The sequence below is a fragment of the Nicotiana tomentosiformis genome, chromosome 12 (assembly GCF_000390325.3).
Source record: "Nicotiana tomentosiformis chromosome 12, ASM39032v3, whole genome shotgun sequence".
Classification (NCBI taxonomy): Eukaryota; Viridiplantae; Streptophyta; class Magnoliopsida; order Solanales; family Solanaceae; genus Nicotiana; species Nicotiana tomentosiformis.
Genome location: NC_090823.1, coordinates 84,165,586 through 84,187,661, shown reverse-complemented (window position 1 = coordinate 84,187,661; position 22,076 = coordinate 84,165,586). Strand labels below are relative to the sequence as shown.

The window sequence follows — 22,076 nt, the reverse complement described above, 5'->3', positions numbered from 1 at the left end:
TTTATGAAAATTTTGAGTTCTTTCTTCCACAACCAAAATAACTGCATATGCATAAATTTTAGGCGCCACCACTTGGCTAAAGATTGAGCCCAACTACTAGCAGGAGTTTCAACTGCAATTTGTTAAGCAAGAGAGTTAATTTATGGCTCTTCTGCCCTTGTCTGTAAGCTTGGAATGAGATGCTGTGGTGAGATTTGTGTGGCCATCAGGAAAAAGGGGTCCCCTGTGGGTGGGAGGCTCGCATCGCAAATTTAAGTGCTAATGTCTGGCCGTTGAGCCTATGGCCTAGTGCTACCTCCGGTTCACTTTAAATATTAGTTGGTTTTCCCTACTCGCATTGAGACACGATTAAATTTGGATTTGTTTTGTGAAGTCCCAATTAAGGTAAAGCGCTTCTTCAATACGGAACTTTCTGAATTCGAATTTAGCCGGGTTGAGTGAAAGTAATAAATGGAAAATAAAAAAAATAAAGTAAAATAAGTGACAAGATTTTGCACAAATATAGCACTAGAAAGAAGCTGAAAGTACAACACAAGCGGAAGATGTAGTCAAGCACGCCAACGTAAGAGGACACCAGCGATTAATTAATTCATGAGTATGGTGTCTTTTGCTGTGGACTGTAGTGCCAAACTAAAGAGGAATTAAACTATGAAAGGAATGAACGAGAAACATCCGATTATCAGAAGATGGATAATACTGCTTTTACATATCGTCGGGGTTCATTTCATTTTTTAATGGCACATTTGGTGTTCGGTATCTATATTGGGATCCGACTAAATTCGGAGTTGCGAATTTAAATTCAGCTCGATTAGGAATACTAATACTCGGGGAAAACCAAAAAAGTAAAAATAAAGTTAAGTTAGTAACAAGATTTTGCACATCTAAGTAGACTATGAAAGGATTGAAAGAGAAACATCACTACCAGAAGATTGATAATATTGCCTCAACTTTTATATTGACGGGGTTCACATATTATTTTCTTGGATTTTTCATCTCGTGTTCGGTACTAGCATGGGGCTCGGTTAAATCATAAGACCTAAATTCATATTTAATCGAGTCCAAATACGAATATCGGATGAAGAACCAAAAAAAATAAAATAACATAAGTAACGCATTAGAAAGAAGCAGGAAGTACAACAAAAGTTGAAAATGTAATCAAGCACGCCAAGATAAGAGTACACCAACCACTTAATTAAGTGATGAAGTCTAGAACTAAAGTAAAGCAAAATGTAACTTAAAAAACCAAAGTAATGTAGAAAAAAAAAACTGAACACAACTACAAATAATGCAGGTCAAATGCATACGCAGGCACCTAAACTTGTCCAAATTTTTCATTTAGACACTTAACTCGCGCTAGTTCCTATTGAACACCTAAAGTCCTCCAAAAGTATATTAATTAGACACATTTTGTTGAGATAGCCAAAAATAAAGTGCGTGCATTTCAAATGCAGTTGACTTGGCAAAACAAACCAATGAGACAGAGAAACTTGGAATTTGATCCCAAATAATTAGGAAAAAAGAGTTTTGAGGAAAAAATAAATAAAAATTCTCTCCCGATATTTCCTTTCAAATTTAATAGTAACTTTTTCTTAAATTTGCATGAGCTTTTTGCAGCTTAAAACATGAAGAATTAGTTGTTGTAGTGTTAAAACGGGGTTCTTAGCGGAAATTGGGAACTAGAATTGATATAGAGGAGATCTTGATGCAACCACCACTGACCCAAGTGGAAACTCCATTAACAGAGAAAAAACAATGCTTATAAAATCTGTAAAGAAGATAGACAAATAAGGAAAATGTCTCTACTTAGCTGTCCTGAATTTGAAATAAGTTTCTGCTTGACAACTTCAAATCTTTACGTTTCTGTTACCTTAATCGTCTTATCAACTCCCATAACAAATGTAAATTTCTGATTTCAGTACGCATATCCGGCAACTGATTTTGACTCTGATTTTCTATTATCAAATTTACAAGGAAAACTGTAGCTGATGGTGGTGTTACAATTGGGTGGGATTGAAAAAGCTAGATCTAATATTTTTTCGGAGTGTTCTTGGCGGAGAAGTGAGAAGCGGGCTTGCTGCTGGCCATGGAAATTTCTGGCAAGGTAGGCCGACCTTCAGGCAAAACCAGAGTAAAAGAAAAAATATGAAAAAAGAGAAAGAGAAAGAAAAAAGAAAAAATGAATTTACTGCTTTTTGAGATACTAAATGCGCTTTAAGAGAGTGGGAAATACACACTTTGCCGCAAAATGTGTCTAATTGGAAGAAGAGTTTTGGTGTTCAACAGGTTCTAATTGAAGTTCAAGTGTCTAAACGAACAAGTTAAAGTGCCTGCGTAAACGGTCCTCCCTTCCTTTTAAATTATGCCATTAACGGCAAGTCGAGGTCTCACCACGTGGTTTTGTTCAGTTTTTTTTACAGAAAAAGAATATAAATTCAAGGTATATTCTAGGCATAGAAGAAGATTGTTACTCGAATTTCAGAAAAAGCTTCCATTTTAGGTATTTAACCTTTTTTTTTTGCTTATAATAACTAGAGATTTTGTGGATAATATTAATATTAACCATATATTCTTGTAGTTTTCCATTTTTATTATTTTTTAGTAATTTTTGAACATTACGATTTTCTGAAAATTATGAAATTCTGGAATTTTGTTTTTTTTCCCTATCAATTATGCTTTTTCACTTTCTGCTGTCACGACTCAAATCCCAATATGAGTCGTGATGGCGCCTAACGGCGCCGCTAGGCAAGCAACAACTAAACAACGCAACGAATAGTCCACAACTCGTCTTAAAACAGTTTGAGAATTAAAATAATCGAAAAATATTCTCAACCATACTTGAGATATCAAGTATTATTGAAAGAAGTTCGTACAGTGACCCAAATACAAGCCAAAATGCTAAATTAACCAATGCAAAACACGATCAAATAGTCCTCAATCCCAAAATTCGGTGACTCAAGTGCAGGAACACCTACTGGAATATGCAATACTACAACAACAACTATCTAGAATAAAAATTAGACATAATACAATAAATAAGTAGGAAGGAGAATGTGTGTGCTGCTGATTGTAACATAGAAAACAGCTCACCACAAAGTCTCCTCATGTTATGTCGAGGAAACCCTCATTAATATATGTGAGCAAAAGTGAGCAAGTAATATATGTGAAAATATTGCATGTATTAATCTTGGCATATCTTTTATTGCCTCACTACTTATGTTGCTGTCTTTATTTTTTATTTTTTCGATTTCGCCTCAGGTTTCTTGGTTACTAGTCCTATGTTTGACGTAGATATGCCACTATTTGACGTTGCAATCTCCGTATTTACACAAGCTACGCTTGGTTTGGAGATGATATACTTTGAATGGATATATAATGGACTTTATGCTACTCAAAGTGTACTCATGTCAAGGCTTGGATGATACATTGGGATATACTCAAACTGTCTGAAGCTATTTAATTAGCTAAAGCACTATTTTGTTGATTGTTTGTTATCATCAAAGCATAAAACTTAGTGACACTCGAGCCAACTCGTCTATATTTTATCTTTTCCATTTTTTTCCGGATCAAGATTCAAGGCATTTGTTGCTAGAAAATCACGTCTAATAACATTGTCTAATGAATTTGTAGTAAAATTTTGAAGTCTTTTTAAGACAACTAGGTGGTTATAACTTGCTGCCTTGTATTGCATCAGTATGTTTGTAGAATGTGCAGATCACTGTATGTGCAGACTTATAATTGTATCAGTATGTTTCCAAAATAGGCCTCTGTAATACAGATTCAAATAGGCCGATAAATCGCCCGATAATAACTAAACCGATACCAATCCACGGATCAATACATTTACAAGTCGATAATCGATAAGCCGAGCCGTTAAGCATAAATAAAAGCCCGATTCGTCCGATAAACAGCCCTAGTAGCTCAGCATTCCAAGCGCGAAAAGTTACCCCTATTTTGTGGTCCAGGGAGTTATTGGCTAATGACCTACAAATGCGTGAAGCAACATTACATTGCGCTCTTCATGCTCTTTTAGCCATATCTCTAGCTTGAGTAAACCATAAATATCAAGGATCCTTTTGCTGCAGCTTCTATTGCATTTAATTGACTGCCTTATGTCAGGCAAGTGTCAACCATGTTAAAGTTGTCTGGTCCTATAGGAATGAAAGAATAAAACATGCATGCGAAGTTAAAGACTTTATCCATCGGTAGAGAAAACTAATTTGTGTTCAAGGGAGGAAAACTGTTACATTTTGCGTTTTTATACGTTAAAGTTTTATCGTAAGTTAACCGACGTAGGTTCGGAAATGAGATTATTTTTTAGGTTATAGGCATTTATGCTATTTATAACTGGCGATAAGTAAGTGCCGTGAAGGTTAAAGGGTAAACGAATAAAAGAAAATGAGTTTCGTTGAAGGTTGTCAATTTGGAATATAATACGATCCAAGCCATAATACCCGATATTTATGGACTAGTGTCATACAAAGTACCACATGACCACGATAGTAGGGTACATAAAGTGTATTAAAAGTGAGTAGTATTTTAAGTAATTTGAGATAATTCTTAATTATGTGGGTAATTGGTTAATTATTGAATAATGAGATATTACCTAATTAATTAAGGAATTGTTGGATAAGATTAAACCCTCCCCCCCAAACAACGTGGCAGCACCCCCATCCCTATCTCAATACTAAGCAAGCCCACAATCTTAATAAATCACTACATCTATAAAATTTGAAAATAAAATAATTAAATTCAGCGGAAAAAATCTCACAAATACAAATATAATACCTCCAAAACCCGGTGTCACGGAGTAAATGAGCATCTAAGATGAATACAATGTCTGATTGATAAAAACAAAACCATTCTCTGAAAGTATAGAACAGTACAATAACTGAAGGAAAAAAGAGACAAGGTCAGCGGACGCCAGGCAGCTACCTTGATAGTCTCCAACTGGTATCATACTGAGGTCTAACAGCCGCCGTGTCCGGAAGCACCTGGATCTGCACACAAGGTGCAGAGTGTAGTATGAGTACAACCAACTCAATAAGTAACAAGACTAACCTTTGAGCTGAAAGTAGAGACGAGCTCTGCAGGTACAGTCTAGTATAAATAATGGTGTAAAAATATAGGCATGCTTTCAAGTTCAATAGTAAAACTCATTACAAGTGAAATAGATCAATACTGCAAGATACGAGGAATATGATATCTCAGTAGAAAGACCTCATGTAAATACTGATTACAAATTATTCGGTCACTCGGTACAGTTTATGGCCAATCCAACCCAAGGGTATTCCATCCCGTATATAAATACACATCGACTGATAATCAGTCACTCAGTACCGTATAAGGCCAATCCAGCCCTGGGGTAATTTATCCCTAAATATAAATAATACGGACAAGATCCATGTCCAGGTAAATTCATTACAATATAAATAAGTAAGGCAAATCCATGCCTTGGGAAATCCATCCCGAATATGTATAATCATCTACGCTCACTAAGGGTGTGTACAGACTCCGGAGGGGCTCTTTCAGCCCAAGCGTGATATAAAGTCTTTATGGCCTACTGCAGGCGAGTAGTCTCGATCCGTATAATAATAAAGCCTATAAGCCCTGCTACAGGCGGGCAGCCCCAATCCATAAAATAGTAAAGCCAATAAGGCCTGGTGCAGGCGGGCAGCCCCGATCCAGAACAATAATAATGTATAAAGCCATTCTGGCCTGCTGCAGGCGGGCAGCCCCGATCCATTTAATAATAACATATATAAAGCCAATATGGCCTGCTGCGGCGTGCAACTCGATCCCATAAATATCCTCACAATGGACGTATATGACTGACTGTGAAATGTACATTTTTAAAACAATTAATTCAACAGCAACACTACCTCATGGGTCCCAAAATATCGGCACGTAGCCTAAACATGATTTTTAATAAGAGCCTCATCTCAATTTCTCTAACACGTAGGGAAATGTTTAGATAATAACATGATTCTTTAAATTTTCAACTCCACAGAATTTATTCAAATCACAATTTCAATGGTGCACGTCCACACGCCCGTCAACTATCGTGTGCGTCACTTACAAACAATTTATATAACACCAATTCGGGGATTCATACCCTCAGAATCAAGTTTAGAAGTGTTACTTACCTCAATCCGAGTAAAGCTCTACTCCAAAATGCCTTTGCCTCTCAAATCGGTCTCTATATGTCCTGAATTTAATCACAAGCAGTACAATACAATTAATATAGGCTAAAGGAATCAATTCCACAAGAAAATATGAAGTTATAGCCAAAAATCCGAAATCGGCTAAAAATACCTGACCTCCGGGCCCACATCTCGAAATCCAACAAAAGTCACAAAACTCGAAAGCACATTCACTCACGAGTCTAACCATACCAAATTTACTAAAATCTGATAACAAAATCCCATTCAAAACCTCAAAATTCTAGCCCAAGAACTCTTCTTCATTTTTCCCAAATTTCCATCTCAAAACACTAATTAAATGCTGAAAATATTGATATATTCGTGTATATTGACCAAATGTGAGTTAGAATTACTTACCCCGATATTTTCCCATAAAAATCTCTCAAAAATCACCTCTCCCCAAGCTTCAAATTGTCAAAAATAAAAAAATGGGACAAAACCCCCATTTTGTAACTTAAAATTTCTGCCGAGGCCTGGCCTCGATTTTCATGACCTCGATTTTCTCGCCTCAATTTTCATGACCTCGATTTTTCCAGCATCAGAAATTTCCAGCAGCTATTTAAGTCCAATGTTATATCCATTAACCATCTGAAACTCACCTGAAACCTCCCGGACACAAAGCATATATGAATTTCAATAATAAAATACGCTACGGACTTGATCGCTCACTCAAAACACTGAAAGGAGGTCATCTTGAACCGATATTGACTATGGTCAAACTCCCAAATTTCTTAACTTTACTAGTCTCTCAACCAATGATCCAAAATAAAATATACCCAAGCCCCTCGGGACCCGTCAAATCATACCAACAAGTCCTAAAATATCATACAAACTTAGTCGAAACTTCAAATCACGCCAAACAATGCTAGAACCACAAATCATACATCAATTCAAGTCTAATGAACTTTGAAATTCCAAGTTTCCACAAACGACGCCTGAACCTATCAAATCAAGTCCGATTGACCTCAAATTTTGCACACAAGTCATAAATGACATAACGGACCTATAAAAAATTTCAGAATCAGATTTCAACCCCGATATCAAAAAGTCAACTCCCGGTCAAACTTCCAAAAAAATTCAACTTTCGCCATTTCAAGCCAAATTCTACTACGGACTTCCAAAAACTTTTCCATACACGTTCCTAAGTCCAAAATCACCATACGGAGCTATTGGAATCATCAGAATTTGAATCCGAGGTCGTTTACGCATAAGTCAATATCTAGTCAACTTTTCCAACTTATGTTTTCATTTATGAGACTAAGTGTCTCATTTCACTCCGAAATCCTTACGGACCCGAACCAACTAACCCAGTAAGTTATAAAACAACTGTAAAGAATAACTTGAGAAGTAAATGAGGGAACGTCGTTATAATACTCAACACGACCGGCCAGGTCTTTACATTCTCCCCCACTTAAATATACATTCGTCCTCGAACGTGCCAAGAGTTGTTTCCAAGCCATCACATTACTATTCTATCTACCACTCACATACCCGGGGGTGATCCCATGCCACCTTATGCTGTGTAAATTGTATAGGACTAACAACACAACATAATTAAAAATCATAACTTCAACCTTAGCCCATAAACCTTGGAATTCAATTTCCAACATTCGGAATTTCTTTTCAAGACCTGAATCTACATCAAGATGTTGTATGAGTCTGAACAAGCTGTATCAAGCCATAATCATAGCCCCAGATATAATAACTTAACATACTACACAACTCGCATGCTTGAAACACCATTTTCGATCACAGTAACTACTCCAAACTAACCCAGTAATAGTATTAACTTTATATCAAGCCAAACCTCATTCCAAAACCTTCGTACATTGCTGATAATGAAAGAAACACGTGGAATCTCATTACCCCTTATTAAATCAATAAGTCATGGAGCTTACTTGCCCAAACTAGAATCATAATATCCTTCTATGATGACTTTCAATATTATCCTTCCAATATACCGTACAGTACAAAAAAAACTCGATTTAGCGACGAAATTTTGCGACAAATATGTTCCCGTCGCTACTTAGCGACGAATTAATTACGGAAATAGAGCTTTATCGCAAAAAGGTAAACCGAATAATTAGTATCTAATATAGCGACAAATTAGCGACAAAATGAAAACTCCGTCGCTAAAAATTGGCGCCCTCATTTTAACAACAAAATAAGTGAGGAAAATTTGGTGAAAATATTTATTGCATATTAGTGACGGATGTAGTGACGAAGTGTGTATGTTGCTAATATTTTTAATTAATGAGAGTATCTTTACCCTTGTTGCTACAGAAAGTTTTTGTCGCTTGGTATTTAGGGAAAAAAGGTTACGACAAAATAAGTGTTCTGCTTTAGCGAAAAACCAGCCCCTTTCTAAAAAAATAAGGTCTTTCTTTCTCACAGAAGAATACACTAAGAAACCAGCCCCTTTGCTTCTTCTTATTCTTCTCCTCTAATCTTTCATTAATTTTCCCAGATGCGTTACTACATCAACTCTTTTCTAAAATAATGGTATGTCTCTGCTTCTTTCTCTGTTTATTAGCAATTTTTCTACATTAAAATTTTTAGGGCTTTGGTAGATGTAAAATAAATCAAGCTTTCGTCTCTTCCCCCTTTTTCTTTGTAGTATGTGAAGTTAAATATGAAGTAGAGGTTGACATATTTTGGGTATATCTCATTTGTGCATAAATGTATATTTTTATTACTATTTATTGTTGGCAAAATATGATTTGAGGATTTCTTTTGTGTTGAACTCTTGATTAATACTAATTTTGGTGATATTTGGTTATTAAAATCGAATTTAGGTGTTTTGAGATGTGCGTGGTTTCCAATTTCTTCAAGGTGAAGTGCTGCAAAACTCTACATTGTTGCTGAACTTTCACACTGTTTTGTCCTTCTTTTGAGATTGCTTTGACATCAACCAGTTCTAGCATCTACCCAGTAACCAGTTCTTCACTCGAGCACTAGTAGTCTTAGAGTTTTGCTACTCTTTTATACCTCCTGTATATCATGTAAGGAGTTTCTTATCCTTTTCTTAACGTAGGATTGATAACACCCAGTAGTCACAGATAATTTCTTTCTTATGTTTTATTCCTAGTTTTGTTACTAAGAATTGCATTTACTTGAAAACAATAAAAAAATCATATGAGAACAACATAGAACAAAATCTTTTCTTAACGTAGGATTGATAACACCTTATTTAGACCAATTGTTTTTTTACTTGCAGTAGTCTTTTTGCAAGCTACTCGAGTCCATCCTTCCTCCATATTTTTCTCCTTATTGTTGCTTAATTTATAGGCATTCAAGCTAGTTGTAGATGTACCAATCTTCCTGTAACGACCCGACTTGTCGTTTTAAGAATTAATGCCCCGCTCAGTGACTTAAGGTCTCGAGAATCCTCGCAATATGTATTATGACCCGCGTGTGTGGTCGAGTTTGATTTACGGATAATTCAGAGAGATTTGGGATACTTAGTCCCTAAGACGGAAGCTTATGTCTTAGGATTTTGACCGTATTTGGAACTGTGTGAAGACGACTCCGGAATAGAGTTTCGTTAGCTCTGTTGAGTGATTTTGGACTTAGGAGCGTGTCCGGACTGTGAATCTGAGGTCTGTATCTAATTTAGGCTTGAAATGGCGAAAGTCGAATTTTTGGAGAATTGGACCGGAAGTGGACTTTTGATATCGGGGTCGGAATCTAATTCCAGAAGTTGGAGTAGGTCCATAATGTCAATTATGACTTGTGTGAAATATTTGAAGTCATTCCGGATTGATTTGATGTGTTTCGGCACAAGTTATAGAAATTGAAAGTTCAAAGTTCATAAATTTTGATTTGGGATGCGATTCATCGTTTTGATATTGTTTGAGGTGATTTGAGAATTCAACTAACTTCGTATGATGTTTTGGGACTTGATGGTATGTTTGGTTGAGGTCCCAAGAGGCTCGGGTGTGTTTCAGGGTGGTTTAGGACCAAATTGGAGTTGTTTGGACTGTTGTTACTGAAGTCTGGTTTCCTTCTTCGCGAACGCGAAGGGAGTCCCGCGTTTCCTAATAGGTATTTGAGGGACTGATGGTTTGGCCTTCGCAAATGGGAAGCTGTGGACGCGAACGCGAAGAAGGAGCAGGGCAAGCCATCGTGAACATTGCCCACGCAACGCGAACGCAAAGAAGAAAGGAGCGATAAGTGTGGCAATATGAGCGAAAAGGGTGGCTATTGGTATTTTCTGGGCGGAGCGATAAGGGTGGCTATTGTCAGGGATGATATGTGATGATGTGGGGTTGTGGTGTTGACAATTTTCATGTGATGTTGTGATTTTCTTGTGTTATTTCTATACCTTGTGCAACTTGTCATGTTGTTAGTAAATTGATAATAATTTTATTTATGTTGAAATTGGGAGCCTGTGGCTATTGCCAGGCGGTTTATAAAATGAAATGTGGGTACGAGGTGCCGTGAATTATGATATGAAATGGGGATATTGGCACGTGAATTGTCCGTGCAGTTGTGATATAAAATGTGGGCACGAGGTGCTGTGATGAAATGATAATGATATTTGGCACATGAATTGTCCGTGCAGTTGTGATATGAAATGAGGGCACGTGGTGCCGGGGAAATATGATGATTTAATTATAGGCATGAGGTGCCGTGGAAATATGAAAATGGGATGAGACCCATGTTTACGAAAAATAAAAAATGGGCTGAGACTCGTATTTTGATGATTATGAAATGAGGTGTCACATGGTGACCTTTTAATTGAAAGAATTCTATTAAAGATATTTATTTGAAGAAATTGTATTTGAAAAGATTTATTGAAAGAATTATGTTTGAAAAATAATTATTTGAGAAAATTATATTTGAAAGAGAGTTACTTGGAAGAACTATGTGAAAGACATTTATTTGAAGGGCTTGATTTAATTGGGTGTAATTGTGTTTATTAATTGTTGAGTGATATTAATGGTATTCTTGTTGTCTGTTGTGCATATCGCTGGTTGTTTTATCCTGCCTTTATTATTATTATTATTCGTTTCCTATTATTTTGTATATCATATTGCACGGGTTATTAGACTAGTGAACGTCTTGACTGTACCTCGTCTCTACTCCATTGAGGTTAGTTTTGATACTTACCGGGCACCGCTGTGGTGTGCTCACTCTATACTTCTGCACATTTTGTGCAGAGCCAGGTATTGAAGATAACAGACTTGAGCAGAGTTAAAGCGGGATCGTAAGGATTCAAGGTAGAGCTGCTTGGTCGTCGCAGTCCCTTGGAGTCTTTTCATTTCATTGTACTGTTAACTTGTAATCAAACAGTATTGTATATTCGGTCATCGTAATCATTCTATGTATTCAGTTAGAGTTCGTGACTCAATACTACCAGTCTTGGAAGGTTGTATATTCATATTTGTTCCGTTGTCAGTTTTGATTATTTATTTAATTCAAAAAACAAAATGGCTTAAAAGGTAGTTGAAATCGGCTTACCTAGTCTTAGAGTCTAGGTGCCATGACGACGCCTGTGGTGGGATTTTGGGTCGTGACAAGTTGGTATCATAGCTCTAGGTTCATTGGTTCTACGAGTCATGAACGAGTGTAGAAGGGTCTTGCGGATCGGTACAGAGACGTCTGTACTTATCTTCGAGAGGCTACAGAACTGTTAGGAAATTTCCATTTCTTTTATTCCTTTCGTGCGAAATTTGTTGAATTTGAACCTTTGTATCTCCATTATCTCACATATGGTGAGGACACGTGCTACTGTGTTAGCTGAGCAGGCATCTGCACATATTGCTAGGGCTGCAAGAGGTCGGGGCCAAGGTAGAGGCCGAGGTAGAGATCGAGGAAGGGCACGTAGAGCACCTGTCAGAACAACAGTTGAAGAGCCACTAGTAGCTCCAGTTGGGTTACAGGTAGCAGAAGAACTTGTTATCCCCGGACTTCAGCAGACTTTAGTACAGTTCCTGAGTATGTTTGGTACATTAACTCAGGCGGGATTGATCTCTGTTACACCAAACATTCTGCAAATTGGGGGAGTTGCTCAGACTCCTACCACAACTCCAGAGCAACAGGTTCTCGTTGGTCAGGTTCCGGGTATAGTACCAGTACAACCTGTTATTCCAATTTGACTTGAGGTCAGGCCCGAGGAATCTGAAAAAGAACAAAAAAGACTTGAAAGGTTTAAGAGGTATAGTCCACCTACTTTCAGTGGCACAGCTATAGAGGATGCCCAAGAATTTCTAGAAAATTGTCACCGTATTCGCCGCACCATGGGTATTGTGGAGGTGAGCGGAGTTGCCTTTACTACATTTCAACTATCAGACGCAGCGTTTTGGTGGTGGCAAATCTATGAAGAAGGTAGACCAGCCGATGCCACACCACCAACTTGGCCTCAATTTTCGGAAATATTCTTGAAAGAGTTTGTTCCCCAGATTCTCAGAGATGCGTGGCGCACAAAGTTTGAACGGTTGCGTCAGGGTACTATGACAGTGTCAGAATATGCTATAAGGTTCAGTGAGTTAGCCCGTCATGCACCTATCTTAGTTCCGACAATCAGAGAACGGCTATGCAGATTCATTGAGGGGTTCGATTATGATATTAAAATATGTATGGCTAGAGAGTTGCAAATTGATGCTCCATTTCAACAAGTAATGGAAATTGCAAGGAAGATTAAGGGTGTTTTAGGCGAGGAAAGGGAGTCTAAGGAGGCCAAAACTTCTCGAAGATCTAGAGGGTTCAGTGGATTTTACTCTTCAGCAAGAACCCATTATAGCGGAGACTTGAGCAACCGGTCAGCTCAGTCCGCACATCAGATTACTCGGGGTGCTCCAGTTTATAGTGCACCACCGACACGAGATTCTTACAGTGGTTATTCCAGTTATTTGGCACAGGTTTAGTACGAGAAGCCGCGACCTCAGAGGGGTTGTTATGAGTGTGGTGATACTAGGCATATCATGAGAGATTGTCCCAGACTAGGGAGGGGTGGATTTCATCAGAATACTCCAGCTACAAGCTTTATTCCAGTTGATACTCCACGTGCACGGTCAGCTAGAGATGGAGGGCAGGCGGGTAGTGGGCGCCTAAGAGGTGGAGGATAGTCGGGTAGTGGGTTTAATATGTTTCGGAATAATTTATTCCAATTTTTTTTAATGAATTATATGCCCTACCGGTAGGAGGGTTCATTATATGTTGTGAAAATTATTTATGAAATATATTGAAAAGAAGAAAGAAAGAAAATTGAAAATTTTAGTTGGCACAATGTGCAAAATACTTGTGATTCGGAGTTGAGGACGAGATCCTCGAAATTTATATATGATGTGAAATATTTAAACCGGGCTGCAAGCCGCGATGGAAGTTATATAAGGACGAGGTCCTTGTGGTGAAATGTTTATGAGTTTAAAATTCTCCCTTGTGAAATTTAATTTGTGCAATAATATTAATAAGGAGTCATGCCTGTTAGGCTTAATTGATAATGCTTGTATATTTTCTGTTCATATTCATCCATTTTTGTGCTGTAAAAATTGAGTTTTAGCCTATGAGGTGAGTGCCTAGGTGGCATTAAATGTGACTCATTAATCAGAGTAAGTAATCATGAGGTCTTCATGCCTCACGTTCTATTGACAGTGTTGTGAAAATTCGAAATGAGGTGATGGTTAATATGAGATTAATGTTATTGATATATACCCTGTGGTATTTTGTTGGGTTGTGGATATGTTGTTAGGAGTTGTTTGGGTATTACTCTGGCAGGTGAATAGGCCTAATTACCGGGGAGATTCTGCCGAAATTTCTGAAAAATTTGGGAGTTAGTAAAATTTGAAGGATTGAGAATTGCAAAAGAAGAGACAAATTATGTTATTTGTTTAAGGGCGAATGATCCTAAGCAGGGGAGAATGAAGCACCCCAGAAATTTTTTGAAGTACTTCAACACTATCAAGAAAGTTGATGTGTATAGGCACGAGTTGCTATAACCAGTTGAGACTAATACCGTGCGTTGATGAAAAATCAAATTTTCTGAAAATGTTTGGAGTGTAAGAAGTTGATCTTAAAGTTTACAAATATGGATAAAAGAAATAATCTCAAGTGAGATGATGTTGTCGAGCTTATCTCAAATGCGGTAACGTAGAATCAACCATGAGTTTATGTCTAAAAGTAAAATTATCAATTCGGTAACCTCAGAATAATTCTTAGAACGTTCGAGGACGAACGTTTGTTTAAGAGGTGGAGAATGTAACGACCCGATTTATCGTTTTAAGAATTAACGTCTCGTTCAGTGACTTAAGGTCTCGAGAAGCCTCGTAATATGTATTATGACCCATGTGTGTGGTCGAGTTTCATTTATGGATGATTCAGAGAGATTTGGGATACTTAGTTCCTAAGACGGAAGCTTAAGTCTTAGGATTTTGACCGTAGTCGAACTGCATGAAGACGACTCTGGAATGGAGTTCCGTCGGTTCCGTTAGCTCCATTGAGTGATTTTGGACTTAGAAGCGTATCCAGACTATGAATCTGAGGTCTGTAGCCAATTTAGACTTGAAATAGCGAAAGTCAAATTTTTGGAAAATTGTACCTGAAGTGGACTTTTGATATCGGTGTCGGAATCTGATTCCGGAAGTTGGAGTAGGTCCATAATGTTAATTATGACTTGTGTGCACAAGTTGAAGTCATTCCGGATTGATTTGATTTGTTTTGGCACAAGTTATAGAAATTGAAAGTTCAAAGTTCATAGATTTTGCTTTGGGGTACGATTTGTCGTTTTGATATTGTTTGAGGTGATTTGAGAATTCGACTAACTCTGTATGATGTTTTGGGACTTGATGTTATGTTTGGTTGAGGTCCCGAGGGGCTCGGGTGTGTTTCAGACGAAATTGGAGTTGTTTGGACTGTTGTTGTTGAAGTCTGGTTTCCTTCTTCGCGAACGCGAAGGGAGTCCCGTGTTCGCGAAGAGGAATTTAAGGGACTGATGGTTTGGCCTTTGAGAATGCGAAGCTGTGGACGCAAACGCGAAGAAGGAGCAGGGCAAGCCTTCGCGAACGCGGCCCAGGCAACGCGAATGCGAAGAAGAAAGGAGCGATAAGGGTGGCAATATGAGCGATAAGGGTGGCTATTGATATTGTTTGGGCAGAGCGATAAGGGTGGAAATAGGAGCGATAAGGGTGGCTATTTTCAGGGACGATATGTGATGATGTGGGGTTGTAGTGTTGACAATTTTTATGCGATGTTGTGATTTTCTTGTGTTATTTGTAAACCTTCTGCAACTTGTCTTGTTGTTAGTAAATTGATAATAATCTGATTTATGTTGAAATTGGGAGCCTGTGGCTATTGTCAGGCGGTTTATAAAATGAAATGTGGGCATGAGGTGCCGTGAATTGTGATATGAAATGGGGATATTGCCACGTGAATTGTCCGTGCAGTTGTGATATAAAATGTGGGCACGAGGTGCTATGATAAAATGATAATGATATTTGGCACGTGAATTGTCCGTGCAGTTGTGATATGAAATGAGGGAACAAGGTGTCGGAGAAATGTGATGATTTAATTATGGGCACGAGGTGTCGTGAAAATATGAAAATGGGTTGAGATCCGTGTTTACGAAAAATCAAAAATAGGCTGAGACCCGTATTTTGATGATTATGAAATGAGGTGTCACATGGTGACCTTTTAATTGAAAGAATTATATTAAAAATATTTATTTGAGGAAATTGTATTTGAAAAGATTTATTGAAAGAATTATATTTGAAAAATAATTATTTGAGAAAATTATATTTGAAAGAGAGTTACCTGGAAGAACTATGTGAAAGACATTTATTTGAAGGTCTTGATTTAATTGGGTATAGTTGTGTTTATTAATTGTTGAGTTATATTAATGGTATTCTTGTTGTCTGTTGTGCATATCATTGGTTGTTTTATCATGCCTTTATTATTATTTGTTTCCTATTATTTTGTATATCATATTGCACAGGTTATTAGACTAGTGAGTGTCTTGACTGTACCTCATCTCTACTCCATTGAGGTTAGTCTTGATACTTACTGGGCACTGCTGTGGTGTGCTTACTCTACACTTCTTCACATTTTGTGCAGAGCCATGTATTGAAGATAACGGACTTGAGAAGAGTTAAAGCGGAATCGTAAGGATTTAAGGTAGAGCTTCTTGGTCGTTGCAGTCCCTTGGAGTCTTTTCATTTCATTGTACTGTTAACTTGTAATCAAACAGTATTGTATATTCGGTCTTCGTGATCATTCTATGTATTCTGTTAGAGTTCGTGACTTAGTACTACCAGTCTTGGGAGGTTGTATATTCATATTTGTTTCGCTGTCAGTTTTGATTATTTATTTAATTAAAAAAAAAATGGCTTCAAAAGGTAGTTGAAATCGACTTACCTAGTCTTAGAGACTAGGTGCCATCACGACGCCTGTGCTGGGATTTTGGGTCGTGATATTTAGAATGTTCAGCCACTTGAACACTTTCATGTCCAGCTTTTTTCTTTTCCTGTTGCAACAGATTTCTGGCATGCACATTTGCTTCTATATCCCTATGGTTGCCTGATTGCTCAGCTTCAACATCCATTTTTTTAAGTGTAATTGATTGATCGACATCCCAAGCAGGCAAACAACATTAGTAGCATTCACCTGCTCCCCAAATTTGTAGCTGCAGGAATATCCCTAGGAGCTTTAGATTTATCATAAGTTTTTCGTTGATCCGTACTCCTCTACACAATATTTTCACCAGCTGTTTTCTTTTCAATAATTTGTCCAATTTTAATTTGAACTACAATTACATTAGGCATATTTTTAACAGCTTCCTTAACACATGTAACAGCAACCCAATCATCTGGTGTACTCTAAGAAACCCCATGCTCCACTCGAACTTCAGCAACTCAAACAATTGTGGCATTGAGTTTTGATGATTGCCAGCCCGTTCCTCCTACTTTCATCTTCTCAGTCATATGATCACCACCGTTAATAGTAGACGACACCATATCAGCCTTCTTCTTTTCATCCAATAAAGTCCTTAAATCACCTTGTTATTTCTCAGCAGAGTTTCCTTTATACGTAGCCTTTTCATGATCGTGATTGTCATTCTTTTCCTATTTTCTTGACATATGAGTTGTGTAGCTTTTTGCATCAATACCTGATTTTGTCTTCTGAAACTAGCTAGAAACATGAATATAATCTCTGTAATAAATTTATTAGTACCTTTGTGGTTCTACATATTGCAAAATAATCTATGTGGTATTTGTTTTGCATGCATCTGACTAAATTTATATTTGTTCAGCTTCATTTCAGGAAAAGGAACGAAACAATCTCAAAGATTCCTCATGGATTAGTTAAGGTATTAGTATATTTCTATTAAATTATAAATATATCTTAATTTATTTTGTTGACATATATTTTATTGTCGCTCTCTCTCTTTCTCTCTCTCCCTTCTTTTCTTGTTCTTATTAGCGCTTTCTTAAAATGAAATGTCAATGTTATTTAGAATTTTCGCTTTTTCTTATCTAAAAATATTCACATAGATTACATTAGCTTTTTGATGTATTTGTGATGTTATGATGTATTTGAGATTGTTTATATATAGTGACTTCTAGGGATGTATTTGTGATATTCTGATTGTTTGTGATCTATTTAATCTTACATTAGCTTCATGATGTATCTGTGATATTTTTTTTCTTTAATAATTTATGGCTTATAAAATAAAAGTAACTATTTGGGTTTTTTTGCTGTCATGTATTTGGTTTCTTTCCTTCGTGCATAAAAAGGCAGTTCTGGGTGTTTGGTAAGATTAAGTGTATCTTCTCTTTACTTTATTCTTGTGTTATTACTTACAAAAAAAAATTATATCTGCTTGTCTTTTTAATTTCAACATTAAATAAGAAAATGGAGAATCTAAAGCGTGGTTGGATGTATGAGAGGTTGGATGGACGAGGGGGTATTAATTCTTGTTTCATATTCGACGAGGATAAATTTCTCCAGTTTGCATGTTCTCAAAGAAATAGCATGAGTGGTGACAATGTTAGATGTCCTTGTAAAAAATATCACAACATTAAATACATGGATGTTGAAACCGTTAGATTACACCTTTTGCAGTTTGGATTTGTTGAGAATTATTTTATTTGGATATATCAAGGGGAAAGATGCCTTACTAATGAGTTGTCTTCTGGTGGTAATCTGATTGTATACTAATGTTACTACTTTACAAAATTATTTCAGAAGGCATTCTATTGGGATTCTTTGATTGATAGAGAAGTGAAACACCTACGGTGAAGTAAGGCAGCGAGAAGGTACTATGATTTTATATGCAAAATAAAAAAAGATAAGGATATAGTTCAACCAGATTTTGCTCCAAAAGATGTGTGAGGCAATTGAATGGAACTATGGAAGGATCCTAAGTGTGTCAAAAAATCAGAAATAAATGCAAAATATCGTTGTGGCGGCGGGACTACCATCTCCATTGGGACTCACACGGGCGGCTCTGTCACCATTGGGGAACATCGCAAGATACTTGTAAGTATATTCTTCGTAAGGGGTAATCACTAGAATTCAGTAGACATATTTCAGCTTCTTAATAGGTTGAGTGGAACGGAGGAGCAGTAACTTATTATTAGTAAGTAGTAATATTTGCTAAGTTTTGTTGCTCTATCATAGACTGGCTTTGTTATATTTGTGATGTATGCAAATAACACGAAGCATCTTTAGTTTTTCAGGTGAACCCGCTTTTTCACCTGAAGCTCCTGAACCCACATTTTTGCTCTATCAAACGATGCCTAAAATAAAGAATTGAGAAACTAAGTTAACAAGTTCACATGCTAGCAAATATTTTCAGAGCAATATCAAGTAATTATAGTGAATAGTTGGAATCAGGTGAGAAAGTTACTTGATTTGTGATATCATAAATAATTATAGCAGTTGCAGCTCCTCTGTAATACATTGGAGCAAGACTGTGGTATCTCTCTTGGCCTGTTGTGTCCCATATTTCAAATTTTGTAGTAGCATCATTTACTGCTACTGTTTGCGAGAAAAATGCTGCACCAATAGTTGATTCCTACACATAACATAAGCTGAGTTCAATCAAAAAGTCCAAATATAAAATAGGAAGCACAAAACTAAACTGGATTTTGCAGCTACACTTATCAAATGGTAAACCAAGAACCTACCTGAAATTCAATAAATGAGTACTGTTGTATACCTTCTTGGTACCTCCATTAGTAAACTGTTTCACCTTATCAAAGGAAATTAAGTTCTTTGTTTTTGTATAGGCTATTGAAAAGGGTCGAGATCCAACACCAAGTGAGCTACACTTGCACGTCCATACATATGGTCATGATGAAAAATCTTTTGTTAGTAAGCGATCCTGACTTGTACATGTAAGTCCAAAATCCTATAATTTTACTGACTTTGTATGTGACATTAACGTCCTACTTGAACTACTTGTTTAACACCTATTTCAGTCCTAAAGATGATATTTGCTAACTTTTGTTTGAATGAAGAACTTAACAGGTAACTTATTTATGCTTTTATCATTTCTTTTCCCCTAATGTTCATCTTCATCATTAATGAATTTCACTAATTATTATGGAATTTACCGAAAAAATATCAGTAAATATTACAGCAAAAAATACAAATTCAATCTGATATTGATCAATCTTTAGCATTTTATCAAGTCGCGGGAGGGAAAAAGAAGAGAAGAATATATGGTCTTGGATCTCAAGCAAAATATTTCTATGGGCCGAATCTTCGTGCCTCTTCTAGATCATCTGATGCTTCTTCATCATCAGCACCTCCGAATGCTCAGTCAGCTCCGATGGCGAATTTGGATGAGTTAGTGATGCGATTGATTCCTGCATTGACTGATCATATGGTTCCTGTACTGACTGATCACATGCTTCCTGTGTTGGCTCAGCAAGTAAGAGGATTGATAGCTTCACCATCACATGTGCAAGATAATCATACCGATCACCCATCAGCTAGGGCACCTCCAGTTCCTCCTCCTCCTACTAATATTAACGAGGTTCATGCATCGCTTTCTGATGATGACCTCCACTCTCCAGTATCTCAGTAGTTAACTATTTTTATTTGAATTTTATTTTGGTATTGTAGATATTTTGGTATTAACAAGGTTCATGCATAGCTTTCTAATGATGACCTTCACTCTCCAGTCTCTCAATAATTAACTATTTTTATTTGAACTTTATTTTAGTATTGTAAATGTTTTAATCTTAACTATACATTTGCATTTTGGTATCTATTTTGGATCTTGTAGAATATTAATTTCTATGAATTTCAGTTATTATTAAGAGTATCTTATATATGCTTGAACAATATGTATTTTATTAAATAAAATAAGAAAAATATAATTTGTGACGAATTTTCTTCGTAGCTATAACTAATATAGAATAACAGGATGCGACATATTTGCGACAAAAGAATTTCATCACCAAAAGAAAGGCAAATATGTCTCAATAATATTAGCGACGGATTAGCTGCAGAAAATATTCGTCGCCAATTAAATCCGACGACGAAATGACTTGTCAATTTGGCGACAAAATTGATGAATTTTACGATGGATATGTGTTGTCGCTAAGAGTAGCAACAGATACAAACCGTAGCTAATTCGTCACTAACTTACCAACGGATTCAAGTTTTTCATTAGTAAAGGGTTAGCTACGAGCAAATTAGCGACGGACACAAATCTGTCGCTAAACAAGTTTAGCGACGGAAATATACTATTTAGTTACGGAATTCGTCCGTCGCTAAAGACGGTTTTTTTTGTAGTGGTAATAAAATCTTATAGTACCCATTCTGGGTCCAATGACCATATATTATTAAACACAACTATCCCACTGACATGGCACACCAATACAACTCAAGCCACAACTGCACAACCTTGTACTCAAAATGGAAGATGTCTCAAAGTAGAGAACCGTATTGCAAGTTCAACAAGCACCACCACAACTGCAATGCTATAAGCTCATTATATATAGTAGAACTAATACACCCGAATTTAATAAGAGTAACCAGCTCTTCTAGAGCTAACATAATCATCACCCGCACGGACAACTCACATGCTATAGTATAAATATTCGGACCTGCACGTACAACTCACGTGCCAATAATATCAGTATATGGATCCGCATGGACAACTCACGTACCAATAATATAATCCGCCTGGCATGGTCACAGGCCTCCAGTCCAAGCATATCATACCGGAGCGATCAAATAAGTACACATGTATATGATAAATGAATTATGATTCTCATGCTCCTGGATTGGTACAGATAACACGCCATGGAGTAGGTAGGTGCAATGTGTGCTATAACTACTCAAATCGGCAAGTTAACGCAGAGATATTAACTACCCAAAAAGGCCAAAAGACACAAGTCCCATTATCACAACGGCCCCCAAAGAAGGAACCCTGCCTTAACACCACCAATCAAATTCATACTTCGTGCGCACTACATCCTTCAAAATAACAATTTGATCATTTCATGATTTTTCATAAATTGCAATATAACCCGCATTCAAGAAATTTTCTTACTCAAGTTATCCCCGATATCAACCTCTGCAAGTCATAACTAATCAACAAGTATTCCTAGGCCCAAAACCCAATATCGTACAAAATCGTGCAATCAAATCATAGATAGTAGACTCCCCCACTTGGCTCAAAGCCATAAAACAAAACATCTTATAACTCACCATACCCAAGCTAACATCTAAATTGACCATACTAAGCAATGAAAGATCAACTCTGGTCTCTAGTCCCCCAATAATTTTCACATACCACCGATACACATGGTCCAGAATTACAGTATCGCATATCGGCATAGATACATGAACAGGTGAAACTAAGGACTCACGGGGCATATCCAGATAATGAATAATATATGATGAAACATACGAATATGTGGA

The 22,076-nt window shown here is 36.9% G+C and overlaps 1 protein-coding gene across 25 annotated transcripts; it reads left to right on the top strand.

Annotated features, from left to right (window-relative positions):
- Positions 1 to 8,507: 8,507 nt before the first annotated feature.
- LOC104099156 (uncharacterized) lies at positions 8,508 to 20,413 on the top strand. 25 transcript variants are annotated; one of them, XM_070191502.1, is made up of 8 exons: positions 8,517 to 8,702; positions 8,996 to 9,032; positions 9,116 to 9,202; positions 11,363 to 11,422; positions 16,251 to 16,310; positions 17,446 to 17,502; positions 18,381 to 19,667; positions 19,820 to 20,413. In XM_070191502.1, the coding sequence occupies exons 7-8, from the start codon at positions 19,652 to 19,654 to the stop codon at positions 20,227 to 20,229; spliced, it is 426 nt and encodes a 141-aa protein (XP_070047603.1). In that variant the 5' UTR covers positions 8,517 to 8,702; positions 8,996 to 9,032; positions 9,116 to 9,202; positions 11,363 to 11,422; positions 16,251 to 16,310; positions 17,446 to 17,502; positions 18,381 to 19,651; the 3' UTR covers positions 20,230 to 20,413. The 25 variants fall into 25 exon arrangements, 21 of the variants coding, with proteins under 21 accessions (XP_070047603.1, XP_070047608.1, XP_070047607.1 ...); XM_070191507.1 differs by lacking the exon at positions 11,363 to 11,422 and having other exon boundaries at positions 8,996 to 9,202; positions 18,381 to 18,674; positions 19,427 to 19,534; positions 19,619 to 19,667; XM_070191506.1 differs by lacking the exon at positions 11,363 to 11,422 and having other exon boundaries at positions 8,996 to 9,202; positions 18,381 to 19,031; positions 19,427 to 19,534; positions 19,619 to 19,667.
- The last annotated feature ends 1,663 nt before the right edge of the window (positions 20,414 to 22,076 follow it).